Source organism: Macrotis lagotis, chromosome 2 (assembly GCF_037893015.1).
Source record: "Macrotis lagotis isolate mMagLag1 chromosome 2, bilby.v1.9.chrom.fasta, whole genome shotgun sequence".
Taxonomy (NCBI): Eukaryota; Metazoa; Chordata; class Mammalia; order Peramelemorphia; family Peramelidae; genus Macrotis; species Macrotis lagotis.
In genome coordinates, this window is record NC_133659.1 from 34387952 (window position 1) to 34409820 (window position 21869).

At 58.5% G+C, this 21869-nt stretch overlaps 1 protein-coding gene and 1 long non-coding RNA gene across 7 annotated transcripts in view; one reads left to right on the forward strand and one right to left on the reverse strand.

Annotated features, from left to right (window-relative positions):
- PTPRF (protein tyrosine phosphatase receptor type F) overlaps positions 1-14822 on the reverse strand; it is a 77127-nt gene extending 62305 nt beyond the window's left edge. For all 6 annotated transcript variants that reach the window (XM_074221638.1, XM_074221636.1, XM_074221634.1 and 3 more), the window contains exons 1-4: positions 14751-14822; positions 12384-12461; positions 1483-1592; positions 177-322 (exon numbers count right to left, since the gene is read on the reverse strand). In XM_074221638.1, coding sequence (XP_074077739.1) covers positions 177-322; positions 1483-1573 — 237 coding nt within the window. In that variant the 5' untranslated portion in view covers positions 1574-1592; positions 12384-12461; positions 14751-14822. The remainder of the gene's footprint in view (positions 1-176; positions 323-1482; positions 1593-12383; positions 12462-14750) is intronic.
- LOC141512582 (uncharacterized) lies at positions 7232-7837 on the forward strand. The gene is made up of 3 exons (XR_012475533.1): positions 7232-7373; positions 7455-7542; positions 7660-7837. It is a non-coding gene; the product is annotated as an uncharacterized LOC141512582 (long non-coding RNA).
- Positions 14823-21869: the final 7047 nt, after the last annotated feature.

Consider the following 21869-nt stretch of genomic DNA (forward strand, 5'->3'; position numbering starts at 1 on the left):
GCTCCCTGCCCCCACAACCTCCTTGGGGGGCTTCCCCTCCCTCATTCCTCCATCCTCGTCTCCCGATCCTATCTTCATCTCCCTCTGGGTCTCGTGGCCTCACCTCCCAGCTCGTCCCCTCAGTCCCACACCCCTGCACCACCACTGTGTGCTGTTGGTTGGGCTGCTGGCCTCACCTCAAATCGCTGGGAGCTGACCTTCTTGCCCTTCTTCATCCAGGTGATACGGGGTTTGGGCTCGCCTGTGGCCTGGCACACGAAGGAGGCCACACCCCCAGACAGGCCTGTCTGGTCCTCAGGAGCTTTCACAAAGGTGGGTTTACCTGAAGCAGGGGGCAGATGGGGTGGTCACCAGTGACCCAAGATCTCTGATCGCTACACTACAAAACGAAAAGGTCCCTGCCCTCCTGGAGCTTCCATTCAATGGGGAAAGCAGCAAGGGCCTGGAGAAGTTGAAGAGAAGAATGGGGGACAGTCCAAGCAGCCATGGAGGTGATGCTGCTACCTGACCTCACAGAGGTGAGAAGGAAGGGCTTTCCAGGTCTGAGGGATGGTCTGGGAAGGAGATGGGGTGTCATCTCTGTGTGGGGAGCTTCAGGAAGGCTAGTTTGGCTGGCTTCTGGAGGTTTGCAGATGAGCAAGCCTGGACCAGGTAGCTCTGGCCTTGGCGACAAGCCAAGGGTCCTGAAGGGGCCTACCCTGCCCTCAGACCCCTGGGTTGACCCTCAGAGCTCTGGGTCTGGGCCTCTCCTCAGCACAGCAGACTCCATCCCGGCCTCCCTGCCCATCCTCATTGGCACCTGTGTGCCCTTCAGGAGGGGGCAGGGCTGGGCAGGCAGCAGGGCCTGGAGGGTTTGCTGGAGAAGCCCCACCTCCACTCCAACCCAAGCCAGCCTCAGCCTGCAAACTCGTCCGACCAGCTTGTGGGGGGAGGGGAAAGAGAACTGCTAGCTCTTCCAAGGGTTCTGGGGTCCAGAACCTCGGGCCCACCCTCTCCAGGATGCCAAGGCCTAGCTCCCCAGAGCCTTGGAGCACTTCTGCTCGGCCCCTCCTCCCTTCTAGACCAACGCCCAGAGTCCAGGCCAAAGTCGAGCAGGCTGCCTGGCCCAGCCCGGGTCAGCCACAGGCAGAAGCTGGGCTGCCAGGGCCCGGCCCTGCCCTTCCCCAGACTAACCCTGGCTCCCGCCTCTCTCATCTTACCTCCCCCTCCCCCGCCAGTAGATTTCACCTAGGCAGCAGCTCCTCCCCTGCCGCCCCCCCCCCCCCAGGCACCTGGACTCCTGCAGTGGCAGCTCTGGCCAAAGGGCAGAGTTCTCATCTACCCCTGTAACCTGGCTTCACCCTCCGGCTTCCCATATTCCTTGGATCGGCCAAACTGGCCTCTTCCCAATCTGTCCTGGGGGCCTCTGCCCAGGCTCTCCCCTTCATCCTTGCACACCAGCAGATGCCTGCCAGGGATCCCAGAAGGAAGAAGGGCACTCACTGTCTGCCTGGGTGCCCACTGCGAATCCAAGGAACACGAGAGCAGGCAGCAGGGGGACCATGGCCCACCTCAGGGCAGCCTCCAGGGTCATGGCCGGAAAAGCAGCAGACCTAAGGGAAAGAGGCACAGGCTATGAGATCCCCAGGGCAACGAGGGGCCCAGGATGGGACGGCTTGGGGAGGCCCAGGAGCTGAGCCATATGGACTCCCACAAGGCCAACCGAGGCTGGAGGTCACTGAGAATGGTCCCAAGGTGGGGTGCAGGTGGGGTGATATTCTGGGCACCTGAACTCCCCATAGATACACGTCTCTAGCCAGGCTCATCACCAGGTCCCTCAGCAGCTGAGGGAATGAGGGCCAGACATTTTGAGGCCTGTTCTCCTGAGCCTCCAGCTATGTAGTCCAGACCAGGAGGCCACAGCCACACTCAGAGGGGCTCAAAGTCTCTCCCCCATGGCCCCTAGCACCCCATGAGGGACAGGGCAGGCCCCCCCCAGCTGCCTCTGTGTAGGGTGTGCTCCCTCCCAATAGCTAGAGTGTGGGCTCAGGGCCAAAGGGAGGCCAGCCTGGGCTCTCCAGGACTTGTTCCCCAGCCCAGACACCCTCGTCCCACCCAATTCCCATGACGGCACCCTCCACCCCCAGTGAAACTACCCGAGGCCTCGTCTGCCAGGCCACGTCACAGGCCTGCCTGCCCCTCCCCATGGCCCCTGGCTAATCCCCTGGTGCTATACCTCTGTACCTCGCGTCCTCACCTGGGACAGCCCTGACTGCCATCCTGGCTCCTCTCATTAGACTGGCAGCAGCCCTTCTGTCCTGATGGAGTTCAGGCTGGGCCCCAGGCCTCTGCTAGGGCTGCCCCCCCCCACCTTGGCCTCAATCAGTCTCTCATGTCCCTCCAAGCCCAGCTCAGGCACCATTTTCTCCATGAGGCCCTTTCGCCCACCACTCCCCACCCCACCTCCAAACACCCATCTCTTTGTATATAGACTCCGTGAGGACAGGGATTCCCTGGGCCGTGGGGTCCTGAGGCCCGCCTTGGCCTCAGAGAGTGGGGCACTGCCACAACATGCTATTCCAAGGAAGCCACACTGGTGCCCTCCTGCCGAGGTCTGACCACAGCCCCAGTGGTCAGCTCACCAGCTCCCTATGGCCTAAGAGCTGAAACTGGCACGTCGAGTTCCTCTGATAGGGTCTCAAGCACAGCTCCACACCGCCAGCTCCTGCATCTTGGGTGAAGAGGGCAGCAGGGTCACTGGGGCGAGGACCAGGGCTGCTCCCTCTCTGTCCCCCCAGCCTGGGAGACCCCTGAAGACAGGACTTGGAGCCGCTCCCCTCCTCCGAGGGCAGGGTCTGGGGCGCCACCGGGCGGCTGGCCCTCGCCCCCCTCCACCTGCTCACTCGGCAGCCTCTCTGGGACTCCCTGCGACTCTCCCAGCTGGGGCTCGCAGCGGATGAATGAGCTCCAGACGCCCCGGCCTGTGGCCAATCGGAGCCTTAATTACTTCCTGAGGATGCTGGGCCAGCAGCCCGGCTTCTGCTTGGCGGCAGAGACGCATTTCCCGGCCTGCCACTGCTCCTGCCTCTTCCCTCTCATTAGGTCGAGCTGTGAACGCCACCAGCTCGCCCGCCGCCCGCCCTCCAGAGCTCCTCCTTCCTCCCTCCCTCCCCTTCTTAGGCTCCATCCCGGTTCTCCGGCCTGGGCAGCTGTCCCGGAGTCTCTGATCTTTCTCCATTCCTCGAGTCCTTCTCAGGGTCTGACTCCTCCTTCCAGGAGGCCCCCAGTCCCACGAGATGTCACCTGGCCCACTCACACCAATATGACAACACTCTCAGCAGGCAGGACCTAGGCCCTGGACACCTGCCAGGTGTCTTTCTGCAACCAAGCCAGGTCGGCAGCCCTGGGCACAGGAGAATCTCAAAAACACAGGTAGGAAGCCAGAGGTAAACTGAGTCAGACAAAACCAGAAGAGACACAATCCAGAGCAAAGGGGCCTCGGCAGCAAGCCCAACCCAGGTCCATGCAGCTCCCACAGCCCCCTCCCCTAGGACGGCTCCAAGAATACTCCAGCCTAGACCTGCCCCTTAGCAGGCTAATCCCTCCTCCCCAGGATGGCCAAGGAAACCACACCAGCTCTCAGGTGCCCTCGGCCTTCTCTTTTCTGGGTCTCTCAGCCTGCCCTCCTTGCTCCGAACACTGTGCAGCTAAAGAATGTCCTTACACCGCAGTGGCCACGCTGTCATGCTGACTCGTCCTCAGCTGGCTGACAGACCACCAAGACTCCCAGATCTTTTTCAGCCTGCAGTCTAACCATACTTCCTCCACTGTGTTCTTGGAAGTTGATTTCTTTAACCCAAGTGGGGGACTTTGCATTGACTCCTTCTGAACACTATCTTCTCAGACTCAGCCTGGTGCTCCAGCCTCACAGGATCCCCTTGGATCCTGACTCTGTTGTCTGGATGTCTCCTCACCTCCCATTTTGGTGCTATCTACCCCAGGGTTTGAGATAAAGAGCAGGCAGAGTGGTGAGACCAGATGGGCAGCTCACAGATTGGGATTCAGGGGGTTTTGGGGGGGGGGCTAGGGATTTCATCGTAAGTCACCCTTTACCTCTCAAGGCTGGCCTTGCTGGGACCATTAATGGGGAACTTGCCCCAGTTCTTTGGGCTCTACCACCTATGGGACCTTGGCTAAGTCCCTTCACCTCTCTGGAACTCAGCTCCCCCATTTGTAACACGAGGGTTGGACTCTGAGGTCCCCTCTAGATTTAAGAGTCCTAGGAACTAGGATGGGAGAAAGCCCGGAGTCTCTGGAGGATCAAATGGAAGAGGAGCTCAAGGGGACGAGAGCAGTGTCCAAAGCTCAGTGAGAGGGGAAGCCCCATGACCCTCAGAGCTGCCCAGGTGGGACATCCATTGGCCATGCCTGGTCCTCACTGCCCCAGTCACCTCTACCTGGGGTCAGGGGTGCTGTCAGTGACCCTCCTAGTGTCACTCCCCCAGTATTCCAAGCCAACAGCCAACTGAGTCCTGGAAACACTGATGACAGCCCCCTCCCCGATCCGCCATGCTCAGAGCCTTTGGTTCTGGGCTATGGAGGCCGTGGGGGGAGAATAGAGGCTGAGTTCAGTCACAGTTCCTGCCTTCCCACAGAATGAGGATGGAAGACCAAGAGGCCCAAGGGAGAAAGAGAGACTTCCTGGAGGAGACAGGGAATGAGCTTTCCAGTCAAGGGAGTCCATTGTAGCATAACCATACTGGTAATGTGTGGAACTAGACAAGAGACCAATTTGGCTGCAATCAGGAACCAGAAGTTCACCCAGAAAAGGAGGGTTAGGGGCGGCTAGGTGGCGCAGTGGATAGAGCACCGGCCCTGGAGTCAAGAGGACCTGAGTTTAAATCCAACCTCAGACACTTAATAATGACCTAGCTGTGTGGCCTTGAGCAAGTCTCTTAACACCATTGCCTTGCAAAAACTTTAAAAAAAAAAAAGAGGGTCAATGCAGGGGCACCTGACTTGGGAGCGTGAGAAAGCCAGTGAAGGTCTCTGGGCTGAGTGTGAGCAGCCAAAGCATTGGCAGATCCATCTGAACCCAGGGAAGAAAGATGGCGAGGAGGAGGGAATGGGGATGGGGCTGCTATGGGGTACAAGATGCCAAGTGAGGGGGGTTAACACCCGGGGCCCCGGGGGTCCCTCCTCAGCTCAGACCTGGCCAGGTGGCCCATCATGTACCCTTCCTCCCCAAATGCTCCTCATCCAGTCCTCTGGGTCCTTAAAGGCAGCCCTCTTGACCCCCAGGGTCTCAGGAGTCACAGGACTATATCTGTAGGGCTCAGCTGGGGACTTCCCATAAGTAATCCTCACAGGGCAGGGTCTCAAGACCCTTTCTCTCTAGGCCTCTTCCCATCTCATATTTGGGTTTTTGAACCCAAGTGCCACACTTAACATGTATCCCTGTTGAATTTAATCTTATTATGCCAACTCCAAAGAAGCAGCAGAGCACCAAAGTCTTTAGTGTCTACGGCATGCAGGCACAGACCCTGCCCTCAAATGGAGAGATGACATGGACATAAGTGGGTGTCACCCAGAGGAGGTGGGACATATCACCTGGGGGAGGGTGGGGAGCCAGGGAGCAGCCTCCTGCCAAAGGGGGAATCTGAGTTGAACTTTAAGAAACTCAAAGCTAGAGGCAAAGAAAAAGAGCACTCCAGGCCAACCTGGAGGGAGGTTACAGGCAGCTAGCCGGTGCTTCAGATGCCAAACCAAGGGGTCTGCTTTGTCCTCGAGGCCCTCAGTAGCCATTGGGGTGCACTTTGGGAGCTATGTGGAGGACAGACTGGAAAGAGATGAGGCTGGAGATAAGGAGACCCAACAGAAAGTTGGTGTGATGATCCAGGAGAGGTCAAGGGCCTGAATCAGATAAATGGAGGAAGGGGGTGGCTCTGGAAACAGACTGGATGGGGTGGGGGGAGGGCAGTATGAATGGGAGATGAAGATGGAACCAAGGTTGGGAGGAGCCTGGGGACTGGGAAGACAGGAACAAGGAAGTCATGGAGTTCAGTATGTCTACAGGCCAGCCTTCTGATGCCCAGAGGAAGAAGGTAGGGAGCACCTGCTGCCAGATCCTCAGATCTGGGGCTCCTTCACACAGAGACATGGGGAGAGCCAGGCCCCCAAACCAAGATGCTTCACTTGGCCTGTGCCCCTGGGGCACCTGGCAGGTAGGAGGGCTGCTGAAGCCCAGGGACCCTTTCTTGGAATCTCCTTTAGAGATAAATTGAAGAAATTGTCAAACTTCAGTTAGGGATTCAGGAAAATAAAAGGTGGGATATTTTTAAAAAATCAACAGGGTCAAAAGCTACAGAGAAGGAAAAAATAGTGAGCCTGAGAAAAAGGCCATTTGATCTCACAATTGAAGGGATCACTGTTTTGGAAGATACTATAGATAACTTTGATTACTTGGAGGTGGCAATCTTTTCCACAAACAAAAGTGACATACCTAGGGAAGCTGGTGGAGAGGGGAAAAAAATCCTTTTATCAACTATCTCTTGTCAGAGTCTGATATCCAAGACACATAGAACTCAAAGCCATTCCCCACTAGATAGTGGTCAGAGAATAAATACAAATAATTCTCTAAAGAAAAATCACCAACTATTCACAGTCACACAAAAGAATGCTACAAATCACTAATGATCAGAGTCAAAACAAGCCGGCAAATGGGTAAAAATGACAAAAGATGGGTATAATCAGTGTTGGAGATGTTGTGGAAATACCAGTACGTTGTTGGGAGAGTTGTGAATTAGTCCAGCTGTCCTGGAAAACAATTTGGAACCATGCCTGGCAAGTGACTAAAACGTCCATGCCCTTGGATGGGATGCCACTTCTGTGCCTGGGCTCTGGAGTGGGCACTGACAAGAGGAAGGCCCCTGAACACCAGAATGCCCAGCCCTTCTCTTGTGGTGGCAAAGAACAGGAGGACAGACAGGAGCCCCGGGGCAGGGAGAGCAGGGTTGGCTGAGCCAGGAATGAAAGGGAGTCTTCCCATGCCCTAAGAATAAGGGGCCTGGGGAATGAGAAGCCCAGGAAGACTTGCTTGAACTGGTACAGAGGAAGGAAGCAGAACCCCAAAACAACATATACAGGCAGCTCTTGGGATGTGAATGGGAAAACCAGGGCCAGAAGAGATAAAGAGGACCTAGAAGCTTCAGGGGAGGGGCCAAGAGGAAAGAACCAAATGCTATCACTCAAAATCTACTTTTTTTTTGTTTTTACAAGGCAATGGGGGTTAAGTGACTTGCTCAAGGCCACACAGCTCAAAAATCTACCTTTCAAGAAGTTAAGATAATGCTAATGTTGGAGAAGGCCACTTCAGGCAAAGTTCAGGCCAGCCTGTAAGTAAAGCAGTTGTGAAAGGTGGCAGAAGGTCAAGGGAAGGTTTTCTGAGGACCGGAGAGACAAGGGCATGCTTGCAGGCAGAAGGGGAGAGGCATGCCGGAGGAGATGGGAAGGGACACAATCAAGGAACTACTGAGGACTTCCATCTCGTCATCACAGACAGGGGTGGGTGTGGGGAGAAGGAGGTGAGAGGGGATGACATCATGGCTCTGGGAGGGGTGAAGAGGGGGAGGAAGGAGACTAGAGAAGAGGATTGATTCACTTCAACTCCCTGCTCATCAGGGCCCTCCCATGGACCCAGCCAGGCCATGTGGCATGGGGTAGAAGGCCTGTGGCAGACACATGCTCAGCACCCCCACTGACCCTCTCAGACTCACAGAACCCCAGGTAAGGGAGGAGGCACCAGACCTGGGGGGCCCACTTCTGCTCTGAGAAGCCTCACGCCACCCCCAGCCACAGTCACCCCTCCAGGCCAGCCCTTCATGTGCCCCCCCCCATCATCCAGCTCCCTGCAGGGTTCAACTGAGCCCCCAAGCAATCCAACTCAACCTCTTCTCAGACTTGAAGGGACAGCTTCTCTCCCCCACCCCCCTCCAGGAGGATGCCACTCATTTCTCTTCTAGACTGGCAGACCCCATGTTCAGCACACAGTAGGGCTATCACAATGCTTCCCCAATTGGAGCTCTGTCTGTGGCCCGGTCTGCAAAGTGGGACAGCTCCCCAACAATGCTGGGAGGGTCCAGAGAAAGGAGATGGGGGGGGTCAAGGTTTGGGACGGCTCCAAGAAAGAAGCCTACAAGTCTGACAGCTGGGGCCCATGGAGCCGGGCGAAGGTGGGGAGTCAGCTTAGGAGGGACAAGAGGCGATGACTGGGTTTCTGGACCCCAGAAAACAGATTGTCCAGGGGTGGGGGTAGGGAGTGAGGAGGCCAACCTGCAGAAGGGGCCAGTGTGCATGTGGGGACAGGCTCTGAGGGGAAGGGACATCTCAAGGGTCATATGGCCAGGTGGATCCCATCCCAGACCTAAGGGTCTTGAAGGCCACCTTGGAAGGACACAGCCATGAGGGGGACATCCAGGTATCAGAGCCAGGCTGTGAGGAGCTGAGTGTCAGGAGGCTGTCCTGACCATTCCTGGAGCCCAGATCACTGATGCCATGCTCCTACACCAACCGCTGCTGCCCTCACCCGCAGGCCCTGGGTCCCAGGCCTTGACCCCAGTCTGAGGCCCCTGAGAACAGGCCCAGAGTTAAGGGTCCAGGAGGAGGGGACCTGGGGAGCTGTGCCGTGGCTCAGGTCCCTTCATCACCAGAATTCTGGAGCCAGAGCCCACAGGGTAGGTGCCTGCTGACAGACATGCCCTTTCTCTCCCTGGTGAAGTCCTTCCTCCTGGTGGAGCAGGAAGCTGGGGCGGGGAGTGGGGGTGGGGGTGAAGACAGAAGACATGCAGGGCTTGCTGCTCACCCCTGGGGAAAACCTGCCTAAATTCTGCTTTTGGCAAAGCCCCCATGTCATTATCCAGGAACACGGAGCCATCAGGCCCTGGACAGGCCTGGGAGTGGGGGATCCTATGCTAAGCTGGCGTAGCGCTCCTCCCCCCATGCACCGAACCTTCAACTGCAGGGACTCTCTAGCTCTTGACCTCTGAAAACCCCAAGCAGAAGCTATACCCCTGGGTCCACTCCCCAAAACAAACTAAAGTCAGGGGTGGCCCAGGGCCAAAGACTCCGAGGAGCCCGGAGCAGTTGGACCGGCCCTGCCTCCAGAAAGAAATCCATCTGACCCATGACTGTGGGGCCTCTGGGACACCCTCCTCAGACCACTCTGACCCTGCCCCACCTGGACCCCAGCAGTAGCTGCTGGGGGGGGTGGGCTGGCCTCCTGAGTCTCCCCACTTCAATCCAACCTCAGCTGTCACCAGAGCAATTTAATCAATGTCAGGGGCTCCAAAACTCTCTGGCATTCAGAGTCCTTCCTGACCTAGGCCTCCTCCCCCACCCCAAGTCTCATCTCCCACCTCTGCACAGTTTCCCTGGCCGGGCCACCTGCCTGGCCTGTCCTCCCTCCCCAGCTCTGTCTGCCCATCTCTCCGGCCTCTCTGGTCAGTCTCTGCTAGACGCCTCTTCTCCCCCACCCAGGGAGTCCTGCCTAGAGCTGGAAGGGCACATCTGTTTGCTGGTTTCCTCCCCTTGAGGGCAGGGCCTGGCTCTGCCTCATCTGCTGTCCCCAGAGCTTAGCAGAAAAGACACACAGCAGGCGTTTAATAACTGCTCACTCTTTCAAGGGAATATTATGCATCAGGGTGGCCCCAGACAGGGTGGGGGAGTATGAGGGGGAGACCTGGGAAATCAGTCTAGGAAGGGCTTGTCCGGAAGAAAGAGGGAGCAGAGGAGTGACCCGGTGAGGTTGGGCTTTGAGGAGATCACTCGGGCAGTTGGTGGAAGGAAGGCTGGAAATGGGAAACCCTTGGAAGCAGGTGAGAGGTGAAGAGCCTGGGCTTGGGGGGGAGGGGGCCTGGAATAAATGGGGCGATGGAATCAGCAGGACTCGGCATCTAGAGGGAAGGGAGAGCAAAGAGGTGGGGAGGACACCAAGGTTTGGAAGCTGAAGGAGTCGGGGGTGGCGGCACTCCAAAGCGACTGGAAGTCAGGAATGGGGTGGGGGGTGCTCAGGAGGCTGACTTGGGCCACATGAAGATTCAGATGTTTACGAGCCATCTGTCCAGTTCCAGAGCTCCAAAAGGCGGCAGTGATCTGGGCCTGGAGGTCAAGAGACCAGTGAAGGCTGGAAAACAGATCTGCGAATCGTCTGCTGGGAGATGACAGTGAGACCCCCGGGACTAGTGAGGTCACCGAGCGAGTTGGAGGGAGAGCTGAGGAGGGGCCGAGGCACCACCCTTTGTCATTCCTGACCCCCAAGAAGCCTGGCCTTCTCACCAGATCCTTCTGCGACGTCCAGTCTCCAACACCCTCCCTCATGGTCCCCTCCATCTCTTCCCTCTGCTCCCTCCCTTCCTGACAAGGGTCATCTCAGGGCCCAGCTCAGGAGCTTCTCCCCATTCGCATCCCCTGACTCTGCCTGGAACATGAGCCCCCACTGCCTAAGCTGTTCCCATGACCCCCTGCACCATCTGCTCTCCCTTGGCTCCCATCCACTAGCCCTTCCCATAGCCTCCTCTCCCCTCACTGACATCTTCAAGGAGCAGCTGGATCAGACTTGGCCCCGGCCCTGCCTCACATCCTCCAGCTCACCAGGGAGGCCCTCGCCCGGACTCCTCCCTCTCCATCATAGGCTTACCAACCCTGTCATCCTGTGGCCTTCTCCAGGCTGAGGCCCTGACCCAACACATTTCACCCCATGATTCTTTCTCACGTGCCTGGGGCTCCCTGAAGGCAAATCCAGGCCAGCTGCCCAGCCCTCGACACGCATGCTCCCCGCTGCCCCCTCACTCACTCCCTTACTCAGGATGAACATCTGGATTCTCATACAGGGGAGACAGGTTTTTAATCAGCCCCATGGACACAGCTAGGAGAGCCACCAGTAAGAGCCCAGAGTCTGACCCAAGGCTGCCCAGTCAGGGTGACCAGAGATAAGGAATAAGTAAGGATAAGCCAGGGCTCTATCAGAGGCCGGCCCAGGCAAAGCTGTCTCAGAGAGCAGACTTGTTTCTTCTGAGCTGAACCCATATCCCCAAGACCCTAGGACTTCAAGCTGAGGGGCTATCTGGCTGGACCACCGTCAGGGCTGAGGAGGACCAGAGGGGCCCCTAGGCCTGGAGAAGGGCCTGAATCTGAAAATAACAGATGAGGACCGCTAAGTTCTGATGGCTGGGAAAGTTCCAGAACAGAACCTAGAGGGATGGCCATTGACTGTCTAGAAAAGGAAGCAGTGACCACAGACACTCCTTCATTTCTGCTTATGTCTGAGGGTCCCTGATGACTTGCCTCCATTTTACTGAGACATCTGATAAGACCCTCGTACAATTCTGGAGGCTTTGGACCAGATGACAGAACCCCTCCCTAAAGAACAGTTAGTTTTGGGAGAGGTCTGCAGGACCTGGACTGGGCCCAATGAGCAGGATAATGGTGGAGATGGCAGGGTCAGCTGGGGGGCTGATACAACACAAGCATTCTAGAATGCCAATGATCCAGCTTAAAAAGGTCAAATGTAAAGTCTGAGGTCTGAGTTCAAGGAATCAGTGTCATAAGTACAGGAGATGAGAGGAGAGGGCTGACTAGAGAGCAGAGAGCCTGAAAACCCTCTGGTTTTGAAAAGCAGCTTGGCCACTTACCCCTCAGCTGCATAGCACAGTGGAAAGAGCACTGGACTGAAGATCTGGATTCAAATCCAGTCTTAGTAGCTATGTAACCCCAGGAAAAATCAGTGAACCTCTGTTTGACTCAGTTTCCCCAACTGTAAAACAGCTATCATACTCATAGCCCACTCCTTGGGATGTTGAGGGTGTGGCCTCCAGCATCCTCGATGGATGCCACAGAGTAGAGGACTTCCCTCTCTGAACCTCAGTTTCTTCCCCTGTAAAACAAGGGGGGGGGTCAGACTGGACACCCCAAATCCCTGACTAGCTGTTCACTGGTGCTGGTCCCTGGTAGCCCCTGCTCCCCTCACTGTTCCACATACAACACAGACTGGGCCTGGGAGTTTTTCCCAGAATCTCTGCTTGCTGGAGGGGGGTGCTGCCCCAGTGAGGCCAGGCTTGCCTTCATTCTCAGGACATCCTGCCCCGCTTTCAGTGTGGCTTGCAACAAGCCCTAAATAAACACAGGCTGTCTGACCTGAGCCTCTTTTCTCCAGCAGCTCAGCTACGGCTCAGGTGCGGGCCCTTGTTGCCCAGCCTTGGACAAGAGTCACCAGGGGGTCTGCCGGCCCTGCTCCTTCCACTCAGCCTCCATGATTCCTAGCATGCATGTCACTCTCCTCCTCAAAGCTGTTCTCTGGGTCTCCCGGCCCCCCTGCTGCAGGGGTCTCAGGCCCTAGCCGGACTACTCACCCAAATCCTCAAGCTGTCACCTCTACTGCACAGATGCCTGAGAGGCCTGGGCTGGAGCTGGGGGTCCGTGGTTCATTCCTGCAGAGACAGAAAAGGACAGGGGAGTTAGACCTCTGGGGATCCAGGAAGCTAGATGATGTGGGTGAGACGCAGGACAGCTCAGGATCTGGAGGATTGGAGCCTGGGGTCCCCGAATGCCAGCCCAGGAGGTCCAAACTCTTTCCATCCTGGGGGCTGGAGGGAGACTGAGAGCATCCAGGAACTCTGGCAGGGGCAGGGGTCCCACTCCAATTCTCCCCTTCATTGGGGATCACAGAGGATGGCCTCTGGCAAGCTGACAAGAGATCTGAGCTCCCAGTCTCCAGGGGTGGACCTGCTGACCTCCGCTACCACCCCCCGGCCTGCCCACCTCATTCCCCAGAGAAGCTTCAGGATGGATGGCTAGGGAGGTAGACTGGACAAATGGACAGCCCTCCCACTCAGCACCAAGTGTCCACTGCCTCGATGTCCAATAGAAGCTCTACTTTCCACAGGCGTCAGTTTGCAAACACCCCCCCCCCCCCACAGCCATTGCTCTCAGCCCCAGGCCCGCTGCCTCTGATTTACAAACGAGACCGAGCCGAGGCCAGACTGAAGATGGACTGGTGCCCACTGACCGAGGCCAGAGCTTTTTCCCAGCTGAGGACCATGCTTCTCCCCTGACCTCTCCTTAGGAAAGGCCCACTGGACATCCCCGCCTGGGGCTCCAGCTGCCCGGGGATCATGTTTTAGACCAGCCTTCAAGATCCTTCTCCCCAACACACCCAGGGCGGCCCCAGCTGGGCCAACGTCCGGCCACCTCTAGCTCCTTCCTGCCTCTGTGACTCGATTCCTCCACAGTCCTCTCCCCATCTCCAAACCCTGAGCCTTCTCCAGAGCCCGGGTCCAGTCCTGGTTCAGCCTGGCCCTCGGCCGCCAGATCGATACACCTGTCAGGGCCACCCTGCCTGGCTGCCCACCGGACCCTGTGCCTGCCCTGCCCAAGCTCGGACTCAGTGGGGGGGGGGTTCCACAAGGAAGCCGGCACAGAGGAGGGGCAGAGGACAGAAGCAGGTGAAGCCCAGGGGCTGCTGGGAGGGGAACTTCATGGAGAAGAGGGCCTAGGCTGGGCCCCAAAGGTTCCCATAAAGGGGCCACCGAAGGGCCTGCTGGGGGGGGGGGGCTCAGGTCTTTGAGGCTCATTTTGTATGTGAGGCTAGTGAGGCTCGGAGGGGCTAAGACTTGCCCAGGGTCACATGTTGGGGGGGGGTCTCCTTCCATTGCCCCACAGCCAGAAGGAAGGCCCCAGAAATCCCTCGGGAAAGGGAGCTGGCACCTCTGGCTGGGAATGCCAAGGCTGGACTCCGCACGAGGGAGCCGGGGGACCTGACCCCGACGGCGGCTTTTTTGGGCGACTTTTCTCAACTCTAATGCTTAGCCTAATAAATGCTGCGGGAGGGGGAGAGGCTGCCCCGGGCAGGAGGTGGGGCGGGGCTGCCCCTGGCAGGGGTGCCCCTGGCAGGGGTGCTGCAGCCAGCCCGGATGGGGAGAGCCCGCAGGGCACGGGGCAGGGCGATGCGGAGCCAGAGTGGGCTCCACTGACCCAGGAGGCTTCCTTCCAGGTCACTGCGGCGCCCCAGAGCCGAGGGGGCTCCAGGCGGGCTGGCAGAAAGGGGGGCGTCCCGGCCAGACGGAGGGGACAGCTCCAGCAGGGCCCCCCGGAGTCGGGGGCCGCCGAGCCCCTGGGGCGAAAAGCGGGGTCCCGAGGGGAATGGGCAGAGAGGGCCATGGAGACCCCCGGCCAAGCGCCGTCGGACAGAGGGGCCGGGGGCCAGGCGGCCCGGGGTGCAGTGACCGGGCCAAGGTCACACGTCCGGAGCCCGCGCGGGGCGGGGGGCGCACGGGGGCCGGGGGGCTGCCTGGGGGGCGGGGAGGGGCGGGGGAGGCTCGCGGAGGGGCTCCGGCCGGGCCGCCCCTCCCCCCGCAGGTAGCCGGGGGCGGGGCGGGGCGGGGGGCGGGGCCGGCCGGGCTGGAAAAGCCGGAGGGGCGGCATTCCTGCGCGGGGGGAGGGGCGCGGGCGCGGGCAGCCCCGCCCCCGCCGGCCCCCGGCCCCCGCCCCGCGTGTCCGCGCCCCCCCCCCCCGCACGTGCCCGCAGCGGGGGGTGGGGGGGGCGCCCGGACTCCGCCGCCCGCGGCCCCGCCCGGGCCCGGCCACGGGGCGGCGCGGACACGCGGGGCGGCTGCGGGCCGGGCCCCGAGGCGCCCCCGCCCCCGCCGCGCTCCCCTCCCCCCCGGCGGCCACGACCACGGCCCCCACGGCGGGGCGCGGACGCGCGGGGCCGTACTCACCCGCGCCGCCGCCGCTGCTGCCGCCGGGCCCCGCGCCGCCGCTCCGCATGGCCGCCCCGCTCGGGCTCCCCGCGCCCCGGGCCCCGCGCCCGTCCGCCCGCCGCTCCGGCCTCGGGAGCCGGCCCAGCCCAGCCCAGCCCGGAGCCGCCGCCGCCGCCGCCTCCTCGCCGCGTGCCCGCCGCCGTGCGCGCGCCCGAGCGCCGTGCGCGCCCCCGCCCCGCGCGCGGCCCCGCGCCGGCGGAGGCCCGGGCCGCGGGGGCGCGGCGCGCGGGGGCCCCCTCCCGGGCGCCCGCCCGCCGACCCCGGCCCGGCCTGCGGGGGGCGCGGAGCCCGGGGAGCCCACGCGGGGGCCCCGGCGCCCCCCCGGCTGCCCCTCCCTGAAGGGGCCTCTGTGCCCCCCGCCCCCTCGGGCCCCCGGGGCTGCAGGAGGGAGGGGCGGGCCCTCACCTGCGCCAGGTGCGCGCCCTCCCCCCGCGCAGCCGGGCCGGGGGCGGGGGTCCCGCGCCCCCTGGGCGGAGAAGAGGCTCCAGACAAAGGAGCGGGCCAGGAGGGCCGGGCCAGGAGGGCCGGGCCCGGGGCGCGCCCCGAGGGGCCACACTGGCCGCGCTGCCGCCCCCAGCCTCCCTTTGTGTCTCCCGACTCGGCTCCCTGAGCTCCCCCCGCCCCGGGGGGGCTCCCCTGCTCCGGGCGCTCCCCCCGCCCCGGGCGCTCCCCCCGCCCCGGGGGGGCTCCCCTGCTCCGGGCGCTCCCCCCGTCCCGGGCGCTCCCCCCGCCCCGGGCGCTCCCCCCGCCCCGGGGGCTCCCCCCGCCCCGGGCGCTCCCCCCCCCGCCCCGGGCGCTCCCCCCCGCCCCGGGCGCTCCCCCCGCCCCGGGGGCTCCCCCAGTCTGGGCAACAGAGCCCTCCTCGTCCCGCGCCCCCCAGCTCTGCCCATGACCAGGGGGCGTCCGCAGAAGGCCGCAGATGCCTCGACTTCCCCTTCTCCTTCCTAACCGAGAAGGCGGGGGTCGTTTTCCCTCCAAGCCGCGCCCCCCAGATCCGCTGAGGGTTGGGGTGCCCTCGCGTGGCCCCCCGGGTGTGCAGTGACGAACTAAGAGTCGCCAGCCGGCCCCTCCGATGGGCACTGAGGACACAAAGGGGAAAGCGCACCAGCCCCCTCCCTCGTCAGGTTTTACCCCACATCGATGCGGGCTAATTGATGGCGAGCGGGGAGGGGCAGCCGGGCCGAGCAGCTCTGGGGGCTCACTGTGTGCCAGCCGCTAACATGCGGGCAGAAGGACTAGCCCTGCCCTCAGGGGGCCCCGCTCTCCTGGGTGGCATGCTAGACAAACTCTGGAGAGGAGGGAAACCTGGACTCCAGACGGACGAGAGGGGAAGTTGAGGCAGGCTGCGAGGACTGGCCCGCCCTTCTCGAGGCAGGGGGAGCCCTTGAAGTTTCCGGGGTGGGGGTCTCGCCCTTTAGGACAGTCAGTGGCAGCAAGGGGGGGCAGCCAGGCCGGCCACAGCCGAGGGGGCCGGGGTCGTCCTGAAGGGGAGCCGTGGAGGGGGGACGAGGGGAGGCAGGTCCCGCCCCTCCCTGGGCCAGCGAGCCCCCTCCCTGGGCGAGGTCCAGTCCTAGCATGGAAGCCGGGCCTGGGCCCGGAGCCGAGAGGACCTGGCCAAAGAGGAGAGGCCTTCTCTGGGGCACACCTTACAGAGTGGGAGATGCTCGGGGCATTGAATGGTGCAGCCAGTCAGCAGCGGCCCAGACACCGACCTGGTCCTGGCTCACCTGGCCCTTCCTGGGAGCCCCACCCGCCGCCCTTTAGGGAATGGGACAGGAAGATGCTACAGGGAAGGGGGGGGTCCACCCCCAGGGGGTCTGAGCCTCACATCCTCCCAGGCTCCCAGTTCAGGAGGGCCGGGAAGGGGGCTCTTCGGGGTCTTCCAGGCCAGCTGCTCCCCCCCCCCCCCGTGCTCCCCTTCCCCACTTTTGCCTTCTGCTTCCCCTAAACTGAGGGAAAACCCACAGAAAGGGGAAATAGAGGTCGAGATTGGCCCTGGGGGCTCCTGGCTTTTCCCTTTGAGTTCCTAGCCTTGCAGCCCAGCATACCGTAGGCGCTCAATAAATGTTTATTAAAGAAAGGTTAAGGTCAGGGTTAGCTCCCTGGAGACACAGGGAACTCCCCGGGCGGGGGGGGGGGGGGGGGGATAGGGGGTCCGGGTCCGGGCTAACTCTGCTCTGGCCCTGAGTCTGCATTTGCCCCTGAGGCTTCAGGAACCCGGGAGCCCTTGCACCTAGGGTGGAACTCGCTGGGGACCCTTGTTCCAGGGTGTATGCAGGAAAGGTGGGGGTCCAGGGCCCGGGGATGCTGGGGAGAGGGCAGAGTAGATTAGGGAGGCCGCCCAGGTAGACTGAGGCGGGGGGGGGGGGGGGGAAATCCCCGCGGGGTTCATTTCCGGTTAGGGTGAGCCCCACATTCGCAGGTGGAGCATGGGCGCCCTCTCGTGTCCACGGCGGAGCCGGGCTGAAGCCCATGGGCACTGACTCCTAGAAGAGCCACAGAGGATCCTGGAGACTGGGGGGCAGGCACCTGTGCCGGGGGGTGGGGGAAGCACCTGTGGGGGGCACCTTGCGAGGGGAGGAAGCATCCATGCGGGGGAGAGGGGTTCCTGGAGGAACGGAGCACCTGTGTGTGGGGGAAACACCTGGGGGGAAGGCTAGAAGCTGGGCCAGGTGTGGGCGGGGGAAACGGCTGCGGGATCAAGGTAGCCCCGTGGGCACTGACCCTTGGAGGGGTGACCTGGGAGAGTGAACTCCGATCTCTGCTCCCCCTCCCCATCCGGTGTTGGGTGGGAGTGGGGGGGTTAAGCAGGGTTGCCCCAAAACCACAGCTGGGGGGGGGGACCGGAGCCACTCCTCTGGGCTGCGGGCCACCCCTTTACCTCACCCGTGTGGAGCCCCATGTCCCCTGGCCTGCCCCTTCCATCTCTACCACCCACGAGGCCTGGAGATATCTCCTCTCAATGCCCCCCACCCCAGTTACTACCAATTAGCAAATAGGATTTCCATTTTTATCCTTAACTCTAGGGAACTAGTTCTGTGTCCTCCCCTATTACGGCTAAGGACACTGAGGCAGACCAAAATGAGGTGACTTTCCTAGTAAGCACCTGGGGTTGAATTTGAACTCAGTTCTTCCCCAACTCCCATCATCACTCACCTGCCTCTAGGCTTGGTTGCCACCCAGAAGCTGGGGCCATCTTAAATTGGGTCCACTGATTCCATGAAGGCCAAGGCTAAGAAGTAAGGGTGCGGTGGATTGGAAGAGGGGAATTAGGGATCTTGGGGTTACTAGTGCCACCTCCACAGGCCACCCTCCTCCATGAACCAGGGCAAAGGGTACTCCTTCCTTTCCATGTCCCTGGTGTGAGCAATGTGACTGTTTGCTCTTCAGGTCCCCCATGGTGCCGGTGACCCAGGCCTCTAATGGAGGGGACCCAGCCAGCCCTGCCCCGCTCACTGCCCCACTAGAGATGAGCCTCCTAGGTTTGTAGATGTAATCTTTTTTCTGCCTCCAGATTTGATTCCCTTCCCTCTTCCCCTTGGGTCCTCAACTAACATCACCCCAGGAGTGGCTTTGCTACCTGGGTGGCTTAGGGAAGCAGAGCTGTCTATTGTGACTTGGGAGTGGGGGGACTAGCCTCAGTGAAGTGTTTCCCTGTCTCATTGTTGAGCTGCATCTCAGCCTCTCATGTGCTTGGCCTTGGGGCTGTGGGAAGACAGAATTACCTAGGGAACAAGGAGGGGTGGGAGGGATGGAGGAGTCCTTCGTAGTCACTCATCGGGAGCGCCCAGGCTGAGTCTGTCACATTGGGTCCTGGGGGATTAGCTCAGCTTTCCCCCTCCTGGCCCCCAGAACTGGAACTGGGCAGTTTTCTTTGATTCCTCCCTGGATCCTAGCTTTGGGTAGAACAAGGGTAGCTCAGGGACCAAGAAGTTTTGGGGGAATTCCAGAATCAGAAAAAGCTGCAAGAAATAGTTCTGGGGTTCCTGTTCAGGGCCCTAAGCCAGCAGAGTAGAAGAGAGAGGGGACAGACAAGCTGGGCAGTTGACTGCTGGCCTCCGATCTTTGACCCTTTAAGAAGTAGGATTCCTGGGGCAATTAGGTGACCCTGGAGTCAGGAGGACCTGAGTTCAAATGTAAACTCAGATAGTTAACAATAGCCTAGCTGTGTGACCTTGGGCAAGTCACTTAACCCATTGCCTTAAATAAAGAAAATTTTTTAAGAAGGGGAAAAAAAAATACGATCCCATGGACAAAGGACCCTATCTAGTCCAAGGGGGTGGACTAGCCTAAACTTCTGAGGAAACGAGAGAGAAGTGATACGGACACACAGGAAGCTAACCCCCTTAGATTTTTAGAAGGCCCTGTGCAGAAAACAGGATGGTTACAGAGAGAAGAGCTGGCGCTCTGTGAGAACAGCGTCAGGAGGGTCAAAGGTCTGAGGGAGCCAGCCAAAGGGGACTTGAGCAATGTTGGGGGAAAGTAGAGGGTCAAAGCTTGGAAACTAATCAACCAGACAGAGCTGCTCTCAGGAAAACGCTCTTTGGCCGATGAAGGACAAAAGCAAACATGACTAATTGAAGTTAATCGCTAACATGAGGAAGGAGACAGCGGAAGAACCAGGCACCTGGTTGACCAGGCCCAGGTGAACCACAGCCTCCATCACAAGAGTCAGTAGATGGGTTACTGAGTGAGAGTGGAAACATCGTGGAGACGGGACTGGCAAAGAGCAAATGTCCTTATTTTCCAAAAAGGAAGAAATGAGAGCCTGCAAACTAGAGGACAGTGACTCCATTCCTGGGGAAATCCGAGAATGCATTATTAAAGAGGCAGCAATCATCTGGAGAAAAAAGCCGTGATCACCACCAGCCTGACCTTGTTTTCTTTTTGGAAGAGGTTCACTAAACTGGCAGATGAGAATCATTTTAATGGCACTTTAAGGTTTGCCAAACCTCTTACAAATATCATACCTGATCTTCATAATCCTGTGTGGGAGAGACTATCAGTCTCCCCTTTGTACAGATGAGGAGACGAAGCTCAATGACTTGCCCAGGGTCAAACAATTACTGTCTGAGGCAGGATGGAAACTCAGATTTTCCTAACTCCTGAATAAAGTTTCTCAGACTGTTCTGGAGAAGACGGAGAGAGGAAGACCAGAAGATAAAGCTTGGTCACTGACAATGAGATGGATTCCCAGACCCAAAGAACAGTTACTATTTAAACGTTTTCTAGGAAGAGTGTGCTCCAGTGGAGCCCTTTCACACAGGGGTCTCTGTTGGCTCTGGGCTCGATGGCCCTGACTGTGATTTTGAATAGACATCCATGAAGCATCCTTGCCAAATTTACATATGGTATGGTGAGAGATTGGTCAATGACAGCTTCCAGAAGACCTTGTAAAGACATTCAAGAGGCATAAATGGTTCACAAAAATCAACTTTACAAAACCAAGATGAGAAATGGGAGAGAGCAGCTCGTCTGAAATGAAGCCGAATCCACAGGTGATATGACAGGTGAGAAAGCCAAATGGATCTTTGGCTGCTGTTAACTCATCAACAAGTCTATATTAATATAGTGGTAAGCATTATAGTCAGGAAGTGACATGTCCAGGAACACCCGGGTTGTGTTGGATAGACCACACCTGAGTACCAAAGGTCCATCAAGTAAGCCTACTTTATCCTGTGTCCAAAATGTTTGCATACTACCCAAAGAGGAATGCAGCCTGTCTGATGGGACATGGGCAGGGTCTCAGTTCCACAGCTGACTTGCCCTTTAGGACTGGCCCAGGTGGATGGTCACAGAGCCAGGCTCACAGTGGAAAGGACACAGTGAGTGGGATGAGTGACCCTTTGAGCAGCATCTTGTGCTTTGCTGGACTCCCAACTTCTCCTGAAGACAAAAGTCCATGTTTCAGTGACAGTATTTGTCCAGTGATTCTATCTCCTTCATCATCCTCCTCTCCTATGAAGAAGCAAGGCCCTTCTTGCCAAGGCCAACCCCTCTACCTGCACTAGGGATCCCTTTCCATCCCATCTTCTACAGCAGATTGTCCCCTCTCCTTAAAAGTCAATCTTTCCTTAACTACTGGCTGCTTCCCTACTGCCTACACAGGCTTGCCATACTTCCTCTATCCTCAAGATACCCTGCATTAATCCCTACTAACTAGCATCCTCTTTGTTTTTCTAACTTTATAAATTTAAAAAAAAATTTGTTTATGTCAACAGGGTTAAGAGTGACTAGCCCAAGGTCACACAGCTAGGCTATTATTAAGTGTCTGAGGATGGATTTGAACTCAGGTTCTCCTGACTCCAAGGTAGGTGCTTTATCCACTGCACCACCTAGCTGCCCCCTATAAAATTCTATTTGATAATTTGATTAGTATGGCATTGAATAAATAATTTAATTTAGAGAATTGTCATTTTTACTACATTAGCTTGGCCTTCCCATGAGCAACCGCCATTTTCCCAATTGTTTTGGTCTGCCTTTGTGGGAAGTGTTTTAGAATTGTGTTCATATAGTTTCAAGGTTTGTCTTGGCAAGTAGACTCCCAAGTGTTTGATGTCGTCTTCGGTTACTTTAAATAGAATTTCTCTTTCTGTCTCTTGCTACTAGGCTTTTATGGAAATATAGAGAAATGCTGATGATTTATGGGTTTATTTTATATCCTGCAACTTCACTGAAGTCGCTAATTGTTTCAAGGAGTTTTTAGTAGATTTTCTAGGATTCTCTACGTAGACCATCATATCATCTGTAAAAAGTGGAAGTTTTATTTCCTCATTGCCTATTTATTTCTTTTTCTTCTCATTGCTAAATCTAACATTTCTAATACGACACAGAATAAAATGATGATAACGGGCATCCTTGTTTCACTGCTGATCTTATTGGGAATGCCTCTAACTTATCCCCATACATGTATGGCTTGCTGATGGTTTTAAGGAAATACTGCTTGCATTTAAAAGAAAGCTCCATTTTTTCCCCTTGTATCTTCTCTCTCTCCTTTTGTGTCTAAAGACGGGAGGGCCAAGGACAATAGTTGTTGTTTCCTCTCACTCTCTTCTTGACTCTCTGCAATCTGAGTTC